The following is a 19215-nucleotide window of genomic DNA, read 5'->3' as shown; positions in this document are numbered from 1 at the left end:
ATGGCTCCAACACACACGCTTCTGTGACACGGGCGACGCTTCATCCACGCAACAACTGGAGCCATCTACTGGTGGGCTGGAGGAATGACGGAATGTTGCACCGACACACAACCACTTCAGGGTCTGTGGACTGCAACAGGACGTCTGTCGTCCTTGGTAACAAGCCTCAAGGGTCAAGCCACAGGACACAACCGGATCAGGGTAGTGGTGGGGTAGTGGTGGGGCCCCACCACCTGAGGCCCCACCTCCAGCAGCAGTCTAACACGGTGCTTCTGTCCCCCCCCTCACCTGTCCCCCCCCCTCACCTGAGCCCCCGCCTCCAGCAGCAGTCTAACACAGTGTCCCCCCCCTCACCTGAGCCCCTGCCTCCAGTAGCAGCCTAACACAGTGTCCCCCCCCCTCACCTGAGCCCCCGCCTCCAGCAACAGTCTAACACAGTGTCCCCCCCCCCCTCACCTGAGCCCCCGCCTCCAGCAGCAGTCTAACACAGTGCGTCTGGCCCCTGCCGCAGGCCTCGTGCAGGGGGGTGACAGAGTCCACCGCCACCATGTTGACCGAGGCCCCCCCCCGGATCAGCTGCTGCAGACGGGCCCCCTCCCCCTCCGCACACGCCCGGTGGACCTCTGTCCTCTCTGACCAGCAGCCTGGGGGGGGGGGGGGAGAGGGGGGGGGGGAGGAGAGGAGGAGGGGGGGGGGGAGGAGAGAGGGGAGAAGGGGGGGGGGAGGAGAGAGGGGAGGAGGGGGGGAAGGGGAGAGGGGGGGGGGGAGAGGAGGGGGGGAGGAGAGGAGGAGGGGGGGGGGGAGGAGAGGGGAGAGGAGGAGGGGGGGGGGGGGAGAGAGGGGAGAAGGGGGGGGGGAGGAGAGAGGGGAGGAGGGGGGGGGAGAGGAGGAGGGGGGGAGAGGAGAGAGAGAGAGAGATGAGGGGGGGGGAGTGGGAGAAGGGGGGGAGAGAGAGGAGGGGAGAGAGAAAGGAGGAGAGAGAGGAGGAGAGAGAGGTACAGAGGCAAGGCAAGTTTATTTGTACAGCACATTTCATACAACAGGGGCAATTCAAAGTGCTTTACATACAGCATTAAAAAAATGCATAATAAGACAATGAATAAATAGATAGATAAAAGTGTTATTACTGCAGCTGTATTCAAGCACTGCCCTTGCTGATACGGCGTGTGGTATTGTATTTTATATCGTTGGAAAGCCTGATTAGTCACCTTTACAACGAGGTACAACTTGTAAGGATAATGCATTTGTGGAATGAGTTACACAGCTAAACGTGTGGGTAGCGGCCCAAAACATTCGCCAAAATCCCATGCAATATTCTTCTGTTGGTATTCTAATCAGGCTTTCCAACGATATAAAATACAATACCAATTGGTATTATTAAAGGGGAGGAATAATCGACAGAAATAACGTTTCCGAACTTTTTTTGAGGAGTTTATATACTTACACACAGTGTTTATAGGTTATAGCCTATACATACACACATGTTTATAATGTTATATACATACACACATGTTTATAATGTTATATACATACACACATGTTTATAATGTTATATACATATACATACACACATGTTTATAATGTTACATACACACATATTTATATGGTTATATACATACACACATGTTTATAATGTTATATACATACACACATATTTATATGGTTATATACATACACACATGTTTATAATGTTATATACATACACACATGTTTATAATGTTATATACATACACACATGTTTATAATGTTATATCCATACACACATGTTTATAATGTTACATACACACATATTTATATGGATATATACATACACACATGTTGATATGGATATATACACATGTTTATATGGTTATGTACATACACACATGTTTATATGGTTATATACAGTGCCTTGCAAAAGTATTCACCCCCCTTGGCTTTTTACCTATTTTGTTACATTACAACCTGTAATTTAAATGTTTTTTTAATCAGAATTTTATTTGATGAATCTGCACAAAATAGTCTTAGTTTTGAAATGAAATGAGAAATATATATATAAAAAAGAATTAAAAAAAAATAAAGAACTGAAAATTGGCATGTGCATATGTATTCACCCCCTTTGTTATGAAGCCCCTAAAAGGTTCTGGTGCAACCAATTACCTTCAGAAGTCACATAATTAGTGAAATTAAGTCCACCTGTGTGCAATCTAAGTGTCACATGATCTGTCAGTATATACACACCTTTTCTGAAAGGCCCCAGAGGCTGCAACACCTAAGCAAGAGGCACCACCAACCAAACACTATGGAGGACCAAGTCTGCGAAAATTAACAATAAATATATAGACACATAAATGAATGTATGAACAAATACACATACAAATACACACAGTATACCGCAATACATTTCTATATGTATTTATTCTTTTCCACATTTATTCTTTCTTTTCCACATTCATTCTTTCTTTTCCACATTGTTTTCCACATTTATTCTTTCTTTTCCTCATTCATTCTTTCTTTTCCACATTCATTCTTTCTTTTCCACATTGTTTTCCACATTCATTCTTTCTTTTCCACATTCATTCTTTCTTTTCCACATTGTTTTCCACATTCATTCTTTCTTTTCCACATTGTTTTCCACATTCATTCTTTCTTTTCCACATTCATGCTTTCATTCTTTCCCCGATTATCAGTAATGTATGCAGTTCCGGGTCAGCAGTCATCATGAGTGGTCGCATCTATCAGCGCTCGGGCGCAACGGCGAGGATTATACCACATTTTCTTCTGTTCCTTCTATGGATTACGGATTTGTACATCAAATCACCACAGAACTTGCATCTTATGGAGAAGGAGTCAAACTTTGTTGGAAAGGGTGAGACACATAGCGACTTTTATCTCCACGCCGCAAAGAAATGTTTGGGCTTCGGAGCAACAACCATCCACACGACGCTGACTGCGGACCGGACGAGAAGGAACAAGCCCCCGACAGGTAGAATGGACCGAAGAACCGTGATATGGCTCTATCTACTGCTCTCGGGAGACATTCAGCTGAATCCCGGACCAGTCTCAACCAGGCGGGCTTCACGTTTAGCCAGAGAACAAGTATATCTTTCCCAGGCAAATGCTACGAGCATAGACATTGACGCCATTGTCGACAAACCGGTTAGTTTGCCGGCAACAGCAGACTTCCAGGATTCAGACGTGGCTAGCAAAACAATGGGTAGATATGCTAATAACATTACCCCCCCACCTATCTTCCACCAGCTATCCAGGGAACACAGAGGCCTCCCCCACCCGGTGAAGAACCCCCCCCCACCACCCGGTGACGAACACAGAGGCCTCCCCCACCCGGTGACGAACCCCCCCCTCCCCCCTCCCTCCCCCACCCGACGACGACCCCCCCCTTCTCCACCCGGAGACACTACAACGAAACCGTTGAACAATGGGCGCCCCCCCCCACCCCCCAATCCTCAACGTGACGATGACCAGAATTGTGACTATTTCCAAGTCAAGGACATAATCTCTCTATTTGGACACAGCAGCAAGGGCCTGCATATTGTTCACCTTAATGTGAACAGTCTTGTGCCTAAACTGGACCAAATCAGAGAAATGTTCCATGACAGCAAGGTTCATATTTTGAGCTTCTCTGAGACCAAGTTTGATGAATCCATCAAAGACCCAGAGATTGAAATAGTTAACTACACAGTCATCAGAAACGACAGAAACAGGTATGGGGGTGGTGTCTGCATGTACATTCACAACGATATTATCTTTAACACCCGTGATGACCTGAAACATGACAAATTAGAATCTGTTTGGGTTGAAATTATCTTTAACAAAGCAAAACCGGTGCTGGTTGGTACTATCTACAGACCTCCCGATCAGAATGATTTCTATGATATTCTTGAGGGGTGCATGGATGACGTTGAATGTGTGGAAAAGATTCTTATTGGAGATTTGAACACGGACATGCTCAGAAATGAAGCATCCGTTTTCAAATCCTTCACTAGGTTTTCTGAATTACACGGTCTCCGTCAACAAATTACCAAACCCACTAGGGTGTGTATTTCTACTCAAACCACCATAGATCTCATTCTAACATCGGATGAGTCCAAAATCTCCAAGAGTGGGGTTATTGTATGTGGGCTAAGTGATCATTACATGATCTTTTGCACTCGTAAAAAACATAAACCCAAGGCTGGCGGTCATAAAACTGTAACCACTAGATCCCTTAAATCCTATTCTAGTGAGGCCTTAAACCATAAACTGGAGAATCAAGACTGGTTTGATGAACTAAAATGCACACAGGTTGAAGAGGCATGGCTAGGTTTCAAAACCAAATTCCTAAATATTATTGACAGTATAGCCCCCATGAGAACCACCAGGGTTAAAACCCGATCGGAACCATGGATGAATTCGGACATTCTAAATGCTATGAAAGTCAGAGACCTAAAATGCTCTGAAGTTCAAAAATGCAAATCAAAATTAGTGAAACACATAAACGAAGATCACAAAACCCACTTTGAGAAAATTAAAAAACAATGCAACAAACTATGCAATCAGGTAATTACCATGACCAAATCTGCTAAGAAAGAATACCTCGATAACAAAATCGAAGAAAACTTAAACAAACCACGTGACCTTTGGAAGCTACTTAATAGCCAACTAGGTTGCAGTCAAAAACTCAAAACCAGGTCTACAAACATCAGCATAAAATCTGGTGATTCTCTCCTTACCGACAAGCTGGATGTGGCTAAGTGCTTAAACACTTTCTTTACAACCATAGCCACTAAATTAGTTAACAATCTACCACCCCACTCAGGGCGTTATGGTGTAGAGCACATCCGTGAGTTCTACAATAAACTGGGTGTAAGCAATGATGATTTTAAACTCTCCATGGTGTCAAACGATGAGGTGTTTAAAAAGCTAGGCGCTCTACACTCAGAAAAGGCCACGGGCCATGACAATATTCCAGCCAGATTTCTAAAAGACTCAGCTGCCTCCATTACCCCAATCATCACCCACATAATAAACCTCTCCATCAAACAGGGACACGTCCCCCTTGACTTTAAAATAGCAAGGGTAACCCCACTGTATAAAAAAGGAAGCAAATTAGACCCAGGCAACTACCGACCTGTTTCTATTCTTAATTCCATCTCGAAACTTATGGAAAAAATAGTTTATGAACAGGTCGATAGGTACCTTACCGAAAAAAAGCTGATGTATGAATTTCAATCAGGATTCAGAACATCCCATTCCACTGACACATGCCTTCTCTATTTGAACGACCACATCAACCATGAGGTGGACTCGGGCAAGTACTGCGGCATGGTCATGCTGGACCTCCAGAAGGCCTTCGACACAGTAGATCACCACATATTGTTAGATAAACTGAAAGCAATTGGGTTCGATAGAACATCGGTGAGCTGGATGCAATCCTACTTAGAGGGGAGGGAACAGGTGGTTAGTGTGAACGGAACACTGTCCCCCCCCCTCCCAGTGACCTGCGGCGTTCCACAAGGAAGCATTTTGGGACCTTTACTGTTCCTAATATATGTGAATGACATGTCATCAGCATGCAATTGCAATTTGTTCCTGTTCGCGGATGACTCGGCTCTGCTGGTCTCTGACAGGGACATATTGCAGGTGGAAAAAGCGCTAAGCACTGAACTGAGTAGAATCTGCATCTGGCTAGCTGACAATAAACTATCAATACACCTAGGTAAAACTGAAACCATCCTATACGGATCCCCATCTAAACTCAGAAAGGCTGAAATTTTTAAAATAAAAGTGGGTAACATTAATATCACAAGAAAAGAGGATATTACATACCTGGGCTCCATCTTAGAGGCAAATCTTTCCGGAGATAAAATGGCAGCAAAAGTAATCAAAAAAGTGAACCATAAAACTAGATTCTTGTACAGGATATCCTCACTTGTCAGTAAAAACACACTGAGGACCCTATCAGGAGCTCTCATTCAATGTCACTTCGACTATGCCGTAACATCATGGTACTATAGAACCACAAAGGCCCATAAAACAAGACTCCAGACAGCCCAAAATAAACTAGTTAGGCTTCTACTAGGCCTCAACCCTAGGACACATCTAACCGCTGCTCATTTTTTGAGCCTTGATTGGCTACGAGTAGTTGACAGAGTGCAGCAGCTTGCACTGGGCCTAGTCTTCAAGATACGCTACACCACAAAGACACCCAAGTACCTGTCAACATACTTCCAAAAAGTGAACAACGTCCACACTTACAACACCAGAGGAAGCTCCACGAACCACGTTCAACCGCGTTGCACCACAAACAAGGGTTTAAACTCGTTTGCAAACTATGCAGTAAAGATGTGGAACGCCCTTCCTATAATCTTAAAGGAGTGCAAAACACTGCCCACCTTCAAAACCACTCTCAAAAAACATTTACAGGAGGCTGCAATCCGTAACTGGACCCTCTAAAACAAAAATCAGATTAAAAGACCTGAACTACCCACTGTACATACTTTGTGTTTTGTCCCCCGCCCCCACCTGTGGTGTATGTCCCCACCTGTCCTACCCGCTGTACATACCTTATGTTTTGTTGTACTGTTCTTCCCATGATGGATGTACGTTTATCTTGTAGATAGTAATAGTTATTTGTCTGTATTATCATGTAGATAGTACTAGTTCTTTTCTTATGTCTGTCTTACATGTAACGATGAATTGAAAATCAAGGACCCCAATTGAAATAAGCCAGTGGCTTTCTTGGGTTTTTATCCTCTTAGTTTGACCTTGCATGTAATATGTACTTTCATGTACCTACTTCTGCAAACATTCTAATAAAGTTTTCAATCAATCAATCAAATATAGGGGCGTGTCTTGCATGTTGTCCTCGCCCCACGCATTTTCATTGGTTGATGCCCCACGCATTTTCATTGGTTGATACCGCACGTGACGTGGTAAAAGCGACAAAGTTGACATTTTTTCATTGTTAACATACTGTGTTCAAAACGGTGAAGAACACGTTCAAAACAAAATGATTTGGTGCATTTTTGCAGTAATCATATTCCTATCATATATGACAGAAAGCTCACAATAAACAGTTTTTTTGCACAGTGTTTGAGTGACTGTTATTTTGCACTCTATTGACACTCTTCAGTTCCAGCACCTCAGCAAAGTCTGATAATGGATGAGTGGTGGTATTTTCACTATTTGCAGTAATCATATTGACATGTCTAGAAAATATTAGCAGAATATATACAATGAAATGAAATAGACTAGATGCATTGCCTGGGAAGACATTAGATGTGACCATTTCTTAATGTTCTTGCTCTGTACAGAAAGTATGCAGCAACTTCAAAAAGTACATTTGAGGTACACACACTGTCACATTCTGTGCTTCATGTGTTGTGTAGACAGGCATACCCATGCACACACAATTGTAGCCAGTGGTATTTCAGAATTATTTGAGATTTTTCAGACATAATACTGTATTTCGACAGTGACAGTGAAAATAGTGTACATTCCGTCCGTGTTTTGTGATTCAGCATTTGCAGACATTTTTAAGAGATGTATTTCATAGCTATTGGCAATCTTAGTTTGGTTCTTTCATTTCTATTCTTGTTCATCACCTGTATTTTCTTTACAGCTTTGATTATACCGTTTTTCTCAATTGCTAAAACACATTTCACAAAACTTCCCTCCATTTTCCCAAAACTCTAAACACAACACACTTTTCTAAAGCTACATAAGCAAAACCACACCTTCTCTCTTCAAAACTCAAACTTTCACACCAAAACAGCTGCTCAAAGCCTGCAAAAATGTAAACACTATATGCATCATTACAGACTACAACAAAACAACTGAAAACACAATGTTCAGTGTGTGAGAATGTTCTTTTTTTTCACAACTGCCAAAGCACATTTTTAGAAACCTTACAGTATCTGTTCTCAGAATATATCACTGTAGAGTATTGGGCATTCATAGATGTGTGTGTGTTTCATATGAACAATATGTAAATCTACAGAAAATACAGTATGTATGTTACGGTACATGTGGGAATACGGTACATGTGGGAAAACTAGGGTTAGGGTTAGGTGCTAGGGTGACTTGGTACATGCTGGCATGTCTAACCCTAACCTTAACCCTAACCCTAACCCTACCCTACCTTAACCCTAGCACCTAACCCTAACCCTAGTTTTCCCACATGTACTGTATTCCCACATGTACCGTAACATGTCCACTACTGTACTGTATCACAACTCAATGCAAACACTACAGAGGATCCATTACACACAACAATACTCACTGAAAACAATGTTCAGGGTGTGATGTTTTATTTATTTATTTATGGAACTATACCACACACACACACACACACACACACACACACACACACACACACACACACACACACACACACACACACACACACACACACCACAATCATTTGCAACAAGTGTCTTAAATTTTTAGTCGTTATGTTTAATGAATGAAGCCAGGTGTGTTCATTGTGTTCAAATTTTGCTGACTGTGGCAAGCATTTTGCATCACATGAGCTTTAATTTGAGAATTTGAGCAGAGTTTTTTGCAACTTGTGTTTTAGCAAGACAAAATGTGTTTAGACTTATGAGAAAAGGAGGATTGTGTTTTGTGAATTGTGTCTTCATGTGAAATGTGTTTATGGTTTTGGCAAATGGGAGCTAGTTTTATTAAATGTGTTTAGAGAACTGGTCATTTGGTTTAGAGAATTGGCTTTTGTGTTTTAGCAATTGGGAAAAACTGTAATTAGATCAATGTGAAAGTCAATTGAGAATATAAGTTCAAAATAAATGTAATAAGGATGCTTAGTAACTAGCTAGATAAACATTACCACTAACTCTAAACTAGCTTGCTGGCTAAAGTTACCTGAGGTAACTTACCTCTAAATATGGATCTGACTGGGGCTAAGTTAATTTATTTGAGGGGGTAAACACACACTTTATTTGTTTTTTTGCTTTGAACAAATTACTTACCAACAAGGCATCTGCCTATGGTCCTAGCGGTCACCAGCAACTAGACTCACTCACTGAACATGTAACTACAGAGATATGTGAAACCTGGACATAAACAAAACCTTCCAAAAGGGTTTAGGCAAGGCAAGTTTATTTGTATAGCACATTTCATACGACAAGGGCAATTCAAAGTGCATTATATGCACACATTATATAAAGACAATAGCCTACAGTAAGAGGAGTAAGTAAGATTTGTATGTATTGTATGTGTTATTATCCATAAAGGCTTGCTTAGATTAGTTTTAGATTAGTTTTTACTGATTAGATTTCTATTCTGGAAAAGTCTGTATATTTTACAGATTACAATACAAATTATATATAATGTATAACCCTAACCCTAACCCTAAACCCATGGATGGGTACATTTATTGTTTTCAGAATTTTTAAGTTTAAATATACAAATTATACATTATCTACTTAAAATAGGCATTTTCCCAGACTTTTCTAGGGATGTATAGGAATAAAAAAATCACATCTAGAATTTGCCCACCCAGATGGTAATGAAATGTTCAGGTAATCTTGGCTGAGTGCTTTACCACGTCACGCGCAGTATCAACCAATGAAAATGCGTAGAGTGCGTCTAAGATACGCCCCTATATTTGCATACACATCTGACAATGACAAAGACAAACTATTCTATGTGAATAGCTAGGTGAAAACAACATTGTCTTTCGCTTTATCAGTAATGTATGCATTATCAGTAATGTATGCATTATCAGTAATGTATGCAGCATGTTGTCCACGCCCCTGCGCATTTTCATTGGTTGATACTGCGCGAGACGTGATGAAGCCCTCAGCCGAGAGCAGACACTCCATTCCACATAGCATGTTTTTAAAATAAAAAAAAGGGTTAGGGCATATGAATCATAGTGGAGGTATGATATATCGCATATATATGGCATATATAATATATATATATATATATTCTTTGGTGGAAAGGCATTTTTTAAAGCCATTTTTAGTCACCACAAGTCTGTTCAAACCCAGGCAGCGAGACCAGCAGGAAAACACAACTAGATCTTCTATCATTCTAACTGGATAGTACTTCGTTTCCAGTCATAGTCCGCTAGATTGCTTACTTAGCTACTTAGTAATTGTTTTCAGAATTTTTAAGTTTAAATATACAAATGATACATTATCTACTTAAAATAGGCATTTTCCCAGACTTTTCTAGGGATGTATAGGAATAAAAAAATCACATCTAGAATTTGCCCACCCAGATGGTAATGAAATGTTCAGGTACTCTTTTGAAACACACTTCTCCCTTCATCCAGGACACCTTGTGCATATTCTACCCACAAATAGAGTGCTTTATCCCGCATATTTAATAAAGTTACATCATTGACAAAGTTCCAGGCTGGGTCTTATCGATGGTTTGCTGTGCTGGGCTGTCACTACCATTTTCACCCACAAGAGTGCAGCGTCTAGCCATTTATGGAGGCCTACATCGACTGAGAGCAGCAGTTCCAATTCACTTTACCCCAATATAGAGTGCCATATGCCCCCAATAAAGTTAGAATTCATTGAAAAAACACTTCTCCCTTCAAGCAGGACACCTTGTGCATTTTCTACCCACAAATAGAGTGCTTTATCCCGCATATTTAATAAAGTTACATCATTGACAAAGTTCCAGGCTGGGTCTTATCGATGGTTTGCTGTGCTGGGCTGTCACTACCATTTTCACCCACAAGAGTGCAGCGTCTAGCCATTTATGGAGGCCTACATCGACTGAGAGCAGCAGTTCCAATTCACTTTTTACCCCAATATAGAGTGCCATATGCCCCCAATAAAGTTAGAATTCATTGAAAAAACACTTCTCCCTTCATCCAGGACACCTTGTGCATATTCTACCCACAATGGCCACAAATAGAGTGCTTTATCCCGCACATTTAATAAAGTTACATCAACAACAATGTTCCAGGCTGGGTATTATGGATGCTTTGGGTCATGGTACTGTTGCTCACGGCCATACTAGCCTGAATACGCCCGATCTCGTCCGACCTCGGAAGCTAAGCAGGGTTGGGCTGTGTTAGTACCTGGATCTTGGCTGAGTGCTTTACCACGTCACGCGCAGTATCAACCAATGAAAATGCGTAGAGTGCGTCCAAGATACGCCCCTATATTTGCATACACATCTGACAATGACAAAGACAAAGTATTCTATGTGAATAGCTAGGTGAAAACAACATTGTCTTTCGCTTTATCAGTAATGTATGCTTTATCAGTAATGTATGCAGCATGTTGTCCACGCCCCTGCGCATTTTCATTGGTTGATACTGCGCGAGACGTGATGAAGCCGTCAGCTCTCGCCTCAGATTTTAAATCCTCAATTTTGGCCGCCATTGGCTAAAATCTGTAATTTGGCTCTACAAGTGTTAATATGTCATTTTATGAAGTTTTTATATGTTTTCAGGCGAGAAAGTAACCATATATATTCACAAAATGTGTCCAGTTTATCAAAATAACCCGTTTATATATCTGATCTGACGTTTTTTCCCCCACTTCTGTGGGAAACTTCGCTAGCAACACGAGTAGAGCTTTGCATCTGCATCGCACGTTGAAGTACGTCAAGTCCATCCCACCAGGTTGCGCCAGAACGGTGGGTCACGGTCCGCGGTGTGCACAGAGCGTTATTGAGTCAACTGGTATTGTGGTTATCACCAAGTTCTCCCATACAGTGCTGATGGACTAGTATAGACCATTGCCGACATGTGTGAAAGGGGACAACACGGGAATAGCTTGGGATGTCATAGACATAGTTTGGGATTCCATGGAAATTATAGGGAGAAAGACGCTGTGAGAGAACGGGGCTATAGACTCTCTTACCCGTCTGTGGTAATAACAGTGTCGCTGCTTTCATACGTCACGCGTGGTATCAACCAATGAAAATGCGTAGGGGCGTGGACAACATGCAAGATACGCCCCCATATATTTGCATACATTACTGATAAAGTGGAAAAGAAAGAATGAATGTGGAAAAGAAAGAATGAATGTGGAAAAGAAAGAATGAAAGAATGAATGTGGAAAAGAAAGAATGAATGTGGAAAAGAAAGAATAAATGTGGAAAAGAATAAATACATATAGAAATGTATTGCGGTATACTGTGTGTATTTGTATGTGTATTTGTTCATACATTCATTTATGTGTCTATATATTTATTGTTAATTTTGGCGGACTTGGTCCTCCATAAAACACTGCCATGAAGACCAAGGAACTCTCCAAACAAGTCTGGGACAAAGTTGTTGAGAAGTACAAGTCAGGGTTGGGTTATTAAAAAATATCCAAATCTTTGATGATCCCCAGGAGCACCATCAAATCCATCATAATCAAATGGAAAGAACATGGCACCACAACAAACCTGCCAAGAGAGGGCCGCCCACCAAAACTCACGGACCGGGCAAGGTGGGCATTAATCAGAGAGGCAGCACAGAGACCAAAGGTAACCCTGGAGGAGCTGCAGAGTTCCACAGCAGAGACTGGAGTATCTGTCCATAGGACCACAATTAGCCGTACACTCCATAGAGCTGGGCTTTATGGAAGAGTGGCCAGAAGAAAGCCATTACATTCAGCTAAAAATAAGAAGGCACATTTTGAGTTTGCAAAAAGGCATGTCAGAGACTCCCAAAATGTATGGAGGAAGGTGCTCTGGTCAGATGAGACTAAAATTGAACTTTTTGGCCATCAAGGAAAACGCTATGTCTGGTGCACACCCAACACATCCCATCACCCCAAGAACACCATCCCCACAGTGAAACATGGTGGTGGCAGCATCATGCTGTGGGGCTGTTTTTCAGCAACAGGGACTGGGAAACTGGTCCGAGTCGAGGGAAAGATGGATGGTGCTTAATACAGGGATATTCTTGAGCAAAACCTGTACCAGTCTGTAAGTGATTTGAGACTAGGACGGAGGTTCACCTTCCAGCAGGACAACGACCCCAAGCATACTGCTAAAGCAACACTTGAGTGGTTCAAGGGGAAACATATACATGTGTTGGAATGGCCTAGTCAAAGCCCAGACCTCAATCCAATTGAGAATCTGTGGTCAGACTTGAAGATTGCTGTTCACAAGCGCAAACCATCAAACTTGAAGGAGCTGGAGCAGTTTTCCCTTGAGGAATGGGCAAAGATCCCAGTGGAAAGATGTGGCAAGCTCATAGAGACTTATCAAAAGCGACTTGCAGCTGTGATTGCCGCAAAAGGTGGCTCTACAAAGTACTGACTTTAAGGGGGGGAATAGTTATGCACATTGACGATTTCTGTTATTTTGTCCTATTTGTTGTTCTTTGCTTCACAATAAAGTTGTGAAAGTAGTGAATACTTTTGCAAGGCACTGTACATACACACATGTTTATATGGATATGTACATACACACATGTTTATATGGTTATATACATACACACATGTTTATATGGATATATACACATGTTTATATGGTTATACATACACACATGTTTATATGGTTATATACATACACACATGTTTATAATGTTATATACATACACACATATTCATATGGATATATACATATATACACGTTTATATGGATCTTTACATACACAGTAACAACTATATCTAACTATCTAATTATGTCGCTACACTCACCTATGTCTCCAAAGAAGTATGGTCTGGCTGTGTCAACCTCCATTTAGATTCTTCTAACTCCCCGATCGTGTAGTAACATAATACATAACCTGTGTTTACATGCGGCATTGCTGTATCACGTGACTGCTGGAGGGAGCTATGGGAGTTGTAGTATTACACAGAGAGTATTGTGGGATGTGTAGTTATGAGTGTCAAGCGTTTTATGTGGTATCTACCTAGCAACAACACTCTGATTGGCTACAAAATGAAGCATCATAATTTATGCATTTTTGGTGAATAAAGTCAACCTTGGCAGTCTAGGATGTTGACAATGTGGGCGACTTTATTCACCCTCTGTGATAATAGAATGAATCACTCATTCACAGGTGTCAGGTAACAAGGACTTTATTCATCAGGTGTTGATGTTTGATATGCAGTGATGATAAAACCACCACAGAAAGAGACCATTAGACAAACTTATAATATCACATAGATCTTCTCTATCTCTCTCATATTACCATCACAGTCACCCTTATTAAACAGTTTTTAAGCATATTTGATTCTCTTTGCAAGCCATTAAATCAATAACATTATTATCAAACGTACATTCTGTTAAATGTAATTACGTCACAAACATGCATAGACGGAGGGACAACTTGTGTTTTTGTTTTAATAAGACAGACAGCCGAGTCTGCTACCTCACCATCACCATTCTAAAGCTCTGGGACCTGTACTAGACTGATTATTAATGTGATCAATGGATTTGATCAATCCAAGTGAATTTAATTGTCTGAACATCCTCAATTTCACTCTGTACACACCCAGTATTCATTACACTCAAAATCCCCAAAATGTAATTATACATTACAATGATAACTAACTAATGATGAAAATACAGTATGAGAGCATCTGATTTATAATAATTTGAACACCCTGAGAAGTCAAACAACCTCATTTATATATAGTCATATGTTCTTATGAGGCTGGAGAGGCTGGGCTATATCTTACATTGCTGCTGCATATTCACCATCTCTAGCAGATACACTCAGGGCCGGTCCTAGGCATAGGCGAACTAGGCGGTCGCCTAGGGCGCCAAATGCCTGGGGGGCGCCAATTTTCTTTTTTACATTTCAATAATTTTGTCTCTATACATTTCATGTCTCTATGAAAATAGGTCTCAGCCTACTGTCTATTTTTGTCTTGAAACCATTGTTGTCCATATTTGTACTGTTGAATGTGTGGGTGGTGGTGGTGGCGCCCCAAAAAAAAGTTTGGGGGGGGGGGGCATCAAATCATACTCTCGCCTAGGGCACCTAAATGCCTAGGACCGGCCCTGGATACACTGATAGCACAAATGATATGATAAACAATAACCAGATCAGAAATTACTCTGTGTGGGGAAATATACCATAATCTTCCCTAATGAGTGACAACAGATACATCTAAATCTAAATGCTTATTTTACTGCTTGGTCAGAGTTAAAGGTTAAAAATCAGTCCGTGTGATTGACAGGAGAGATGATCAGAGGCTTTTCACCACCATCATTAGTACAGGGGCAGAAGTATGGATAGAGTTTCTTAGTGAAGGTGCAGCCAGTGAAAGAGTAGATCAGAGACCTGGCCTTCACATCATAAAAGGAGACCTGGCCCTCCTCATAATCCACAAACACCCCCACCTTCTGGGGCTTCTCTCTCAGGGACAGGCGGACAGCAGGGCAAGCAGGTGCCTTGTATTCATTTCCATTCCTCAACACGACAGTCCAGAATCCATCCTCAGGGCTCAGTGTGAAACTCCCCTTCCTGTTGATGGACTCTCTGGCCACTCCTACAGCCCAGCCAGTCTTCTCCTTCACCTCCACTTCATAGTAAAACCTCCCTGAGGAGAAACCCTCCTTTCCCAACACACAGGCACAATGGGAAAACCTCTCTGTGTTATCAGGGAGATTCTTTGTTGTGTCTCCATATCTAACTTGTTAGAAAAAGTTACCTTTTATTACATTTTGGGATTTTATTACATAATGTGCAGTTATTACATAATGAGGCTTAACAAGGTGCAAAAGCAATAAGCTAGAGATATTAGAAAGCAGAGGAGAGAAGCGCTTCTGTTTGGAGAGTAATAATCCCAATAAGGTGCTCTTTGGAGAGAGGTGCAGTAATATCCAAGAAAAAAGGGGAACCAAGGCACTCTTATTGTAGAAAAAATTAAAAAGCCTTTATTAGGAGTGGCTATGCCGACGCGTTGCGGTCTTCTGACCTTCCTCAGGGCACATGGAGTACTGGTACAAACATTTCACTTATGAAGACAATGAGTGGAAGTGACATCATAATCAATGGGTGGAGGTGACTACCCTAGTGGTCAACATGGGTTATACAGGTAAATATGTACCATGAAACACCAATTATGTACAATAAAACCAAACACCACAATATACAGATATGATTGAAAACAATGTCAAAACAAAATTAAAAACAGCTGTATGGCCATACAAAAATTACAGAAATGGAGAATAATCAATTTCTTCATTTATCCCAGGGGAAACCATGGCATTGAGTTTAAAAATCCAAAATGTTTCCCTTTGTAGGAGCAGTTTGAGCCTGTCCCCTCCTCTGCGAGAGCAGTGGACCACTTCCAGAACCACCACTTTTAAAGAACTGGGGCTGCTATGGCCAGCCTGTTGGTAATGCTTAGCCATAGGATATTGGTCATTGGATGTTCTGATGGCATAAACATGCTCTGCGAATCTGTCCCTCAGTCTACGCTTAGTGCGTCCCACATAGAAGCAACCACATCCACATTCCAGCCTGTAAACAACATATGTGGTGTTGCAGTTGGAAAAAGACTTTAGCTGGTACCTGAAGCCACTTGTATCTGTGAAGTGCTTGGTTCTGATCATGTGTTGACAATAATTGCAGTGTCCACACTGGTAATGGCCTTCAGGGGCTGATAGCCAATGCTGTATCTCCAGAGTAGGCCAGATTAAATGATGCCCCCTACTGACTTCCTGATCCAACTGACAGAGTGGACTTTAAACAATAATGTTTTCTTCTTCCAGGACAAACTCTACCGGCAACAGAAAGGAACTGCCATGGGTGCTTGCTTCGCCCCCAACTACGCCAACCTATATCTGGGACTGTGGGAAGAGAACTTTATACTCAGCACTGCAAACCCCTTTCATAATATGATTAAATGGTATGGCAGATACATTGATGACATTTTATTGTTTTTTTCGGGGTCAGAGGAAGAATTGCTACTGTTCCACAAGTATGTCAACTCCACAAATGAAAACATCAGATTGAGTATTGATTACAGTCAAACAGAAATTAATTTCCTTGATTTAAAAATCATCAAAACTGACAAAGGGTCACTTCATACCACTATTTACAGAAAGACCACAGACCGCAACACCATCCTTAGAGCGGATAGTTTTCACCCCTCCAGCTTGATCAAAAATATACAATTTGGGCAATTCCAAAGGCTGCGGCGAATCTGTGACAGGAAAGAGGATTTTGAGGAAAAGGCATGTGATATGCATCAAAGGTTCCAACAACGGGGCTACCAACCCAGCCTTCTTGATCAATCCCTCACCAAAACCAAAGCTCTGGAGAGAGCTAACCTCCTCAGACCATCACACCGAGCCCAAAAACCCAAACAGATCTATTTTGTCACTCGATACAGCGGCTCGCATCAACAACATCATAAAAAAGAACTGGAGCATCATAGAAAGTGACCCAGCTTTGCATGATGCACTCCCAGAGCCCCCGTCTGTCTCATACCGACACGCACCCACCCTCAAGGACAAACTGGTGCGTAGTGACATGGTGCCTAAAACCAAACAGCATTGGCTATCAGCCCCTGAAGGCCATTACCAGTGTGGACACTGCAATTATTGTCAACACATGATCAGAACCAAGCACTTCACAGATACAAGTGGCTTCAGGTACCAGCTAAAGTCTTTTTCCAACTGCAACACCACATATGTTGTTTACAGGCTGGAATGTGGATGTGGTTGCTTCTATGTGGGACGCACTAAGCGTAGACTGAGGGACAGATTCGCAGAGCATGTGTATGCCATCAGAACATCCAATGACCAATATCCTATGGCTAAGCATTACCAACAGGCTGGCCATAGCAGCCCCAGTTCTTTAAAAGTGGTGGTTCTGGAAGTGGTCCACTGCTCTCGCAGAGGAGGGGACAGGCTCAAACTGCTCCTACAAAGGGAAACATTTTGGATTTTTAAACTCAATGCCATGGTTTCCCCTGGGTTAAATGAAGAAATTGATTATTCTCCATTTCTGTAATTTTTGTATGGCCATACAGCTGTTTTTAATTTTGTTTTGACCTTGTTTTCAATCATATCTGTATATTGTGGTGTTTGGTTTTATTGTACATAATTGGTGTTTCATGGTACATATTTACCTGTATAACCCATGTTGACCACTAGGGTAGTCACCTCCACCCATTGATTATGATGTCACTTCCACTCATTGTCTTCATAAGTGAAATGTTTGTACCAGTACTCCATGTGCCCTGAGGAAGGTCAGAAGACCGCAACGCGTCGGCATAGCCACTCCTAATAAAGGCTTTTTAATTTTTTCTACAATAAGAGTGCCTTGGTTCCCCTTTTTTCTTGGACACTATATAATAGTTTGCCTAACTGGCCATCGGATTTGTGCTCCTAATATCTAAAAAGCACTACGGTTTTCTTATTTTATCGGATTAAAGTAGCAAAGACCAGAAATTCCCATTGACCGCCAGTCAAACTTCTACACTTCTATCACCCAAAAAGGGGCGTGGACATTACGGGAGGGGAAAGTACCCGGATGCGTTGCTCTGATGAATAGGATAGACGTCAGCTATTCCCGCGAGACCAGGGAACGGGATGTGAAACTAAAATGGTGGATCAATAAACCCGCTCAGTGCTGAGACTGAAGACAACACGAGTCATTTATTAAGTTTATAACTGTGCTAGAGGGCAAACATTACAACATTTTCACTTATTACACAAAGACTGGGAAAGCGACACTAGCTTGAACAACAACGGAGGCGCCGACCTGACGGTAGGAGTGGGAGTGATTGATGAATGAAGCAGAGAGCTGCTAGATAGATACAATGGTCAGTACAGAGCTGCAGCCGCTCACTGGGTTAGTGATACAAGATCATTATTACATACTTATTCATTACAATACGCTAGTTAGCTTGGGGGTGCAGGGAGGTGCAGGGGACATAGCTAACTAGTGCTAGTTAGCTCGGCCCCTGGGTGAGCTCGAGATGCAGTGGAGTGCTAGTTTCCACAGAAATTGTAACTGTCATTATTAATTCTAATCAAATGCAACCAGTCAGATCAGATGTAGTTAGTTATTAATTAACGTTAATTTCGCAATGAAGACCGAACTGCAGCGTTTTAGCCAACACCTAGCTTGCTAGACAGGTGTTTTTTTTCTCCAGCTGAGGTTATGTTAGACTCTAGAATCATGGGCATTGTTTATTTTGTAAATTGTTTTTGTCAAAAGTAGCTTATTATTGCCTATTAATGCTTGTACCTTACTCAATATCATTTTTGTAATATTTTTTAATTCTCACTGTGTAGTGCCGGAGGAAAAAGGAAAGACGTAGGCAACGTAATGAT

At 41.7% G+C, this 19215-nt stretch overlaps 1 protein-coding gene across 1 annotated transcript in view; it reads right to left on the bottom strand.

Annotated features, from left to right (window-relative positions):
* The window catches only part of LOC308163858 (uncharacterized protein), a gene marked incomplete at its 5' end in the record, with an annotated part of 21966 nt that extends 6108 nt beyond the window's left edge, over nt 1-15858 (bottom strand). The window contains 3 exons of the mRNA XM_080538042.1: nt 457-644; nt 15141-15464; nt 15843-15858. Coding sequence (XP_080394168.1) covers nt 457-644; nt 15141-15464; nt 15843-15858 — 528 coding nt within the window. The remainder of the gene's footprint in view (nt 1-456; nt 645-15140; nt 15465-15842) is intronic.
* Nucleotides 15859-19215: the final 3357 nt, after the last annotated feature.

This window comes from Nansenia antarctica (assembly GCF_963989245.1).
Source record: "Nansenia antarctica genome assembly, chromosome: 8".
Taxonomy (NCBI): domain Eukaryota; kingdom Metazoa; phylum Chordata; class Actinopteri; order Argentiniformes; family Microstomatidae; genus Nansenia; species Nansenia antarctica.
This window is presented reverse-complemented; position numbering and strand designations above follow the sequence as displayed.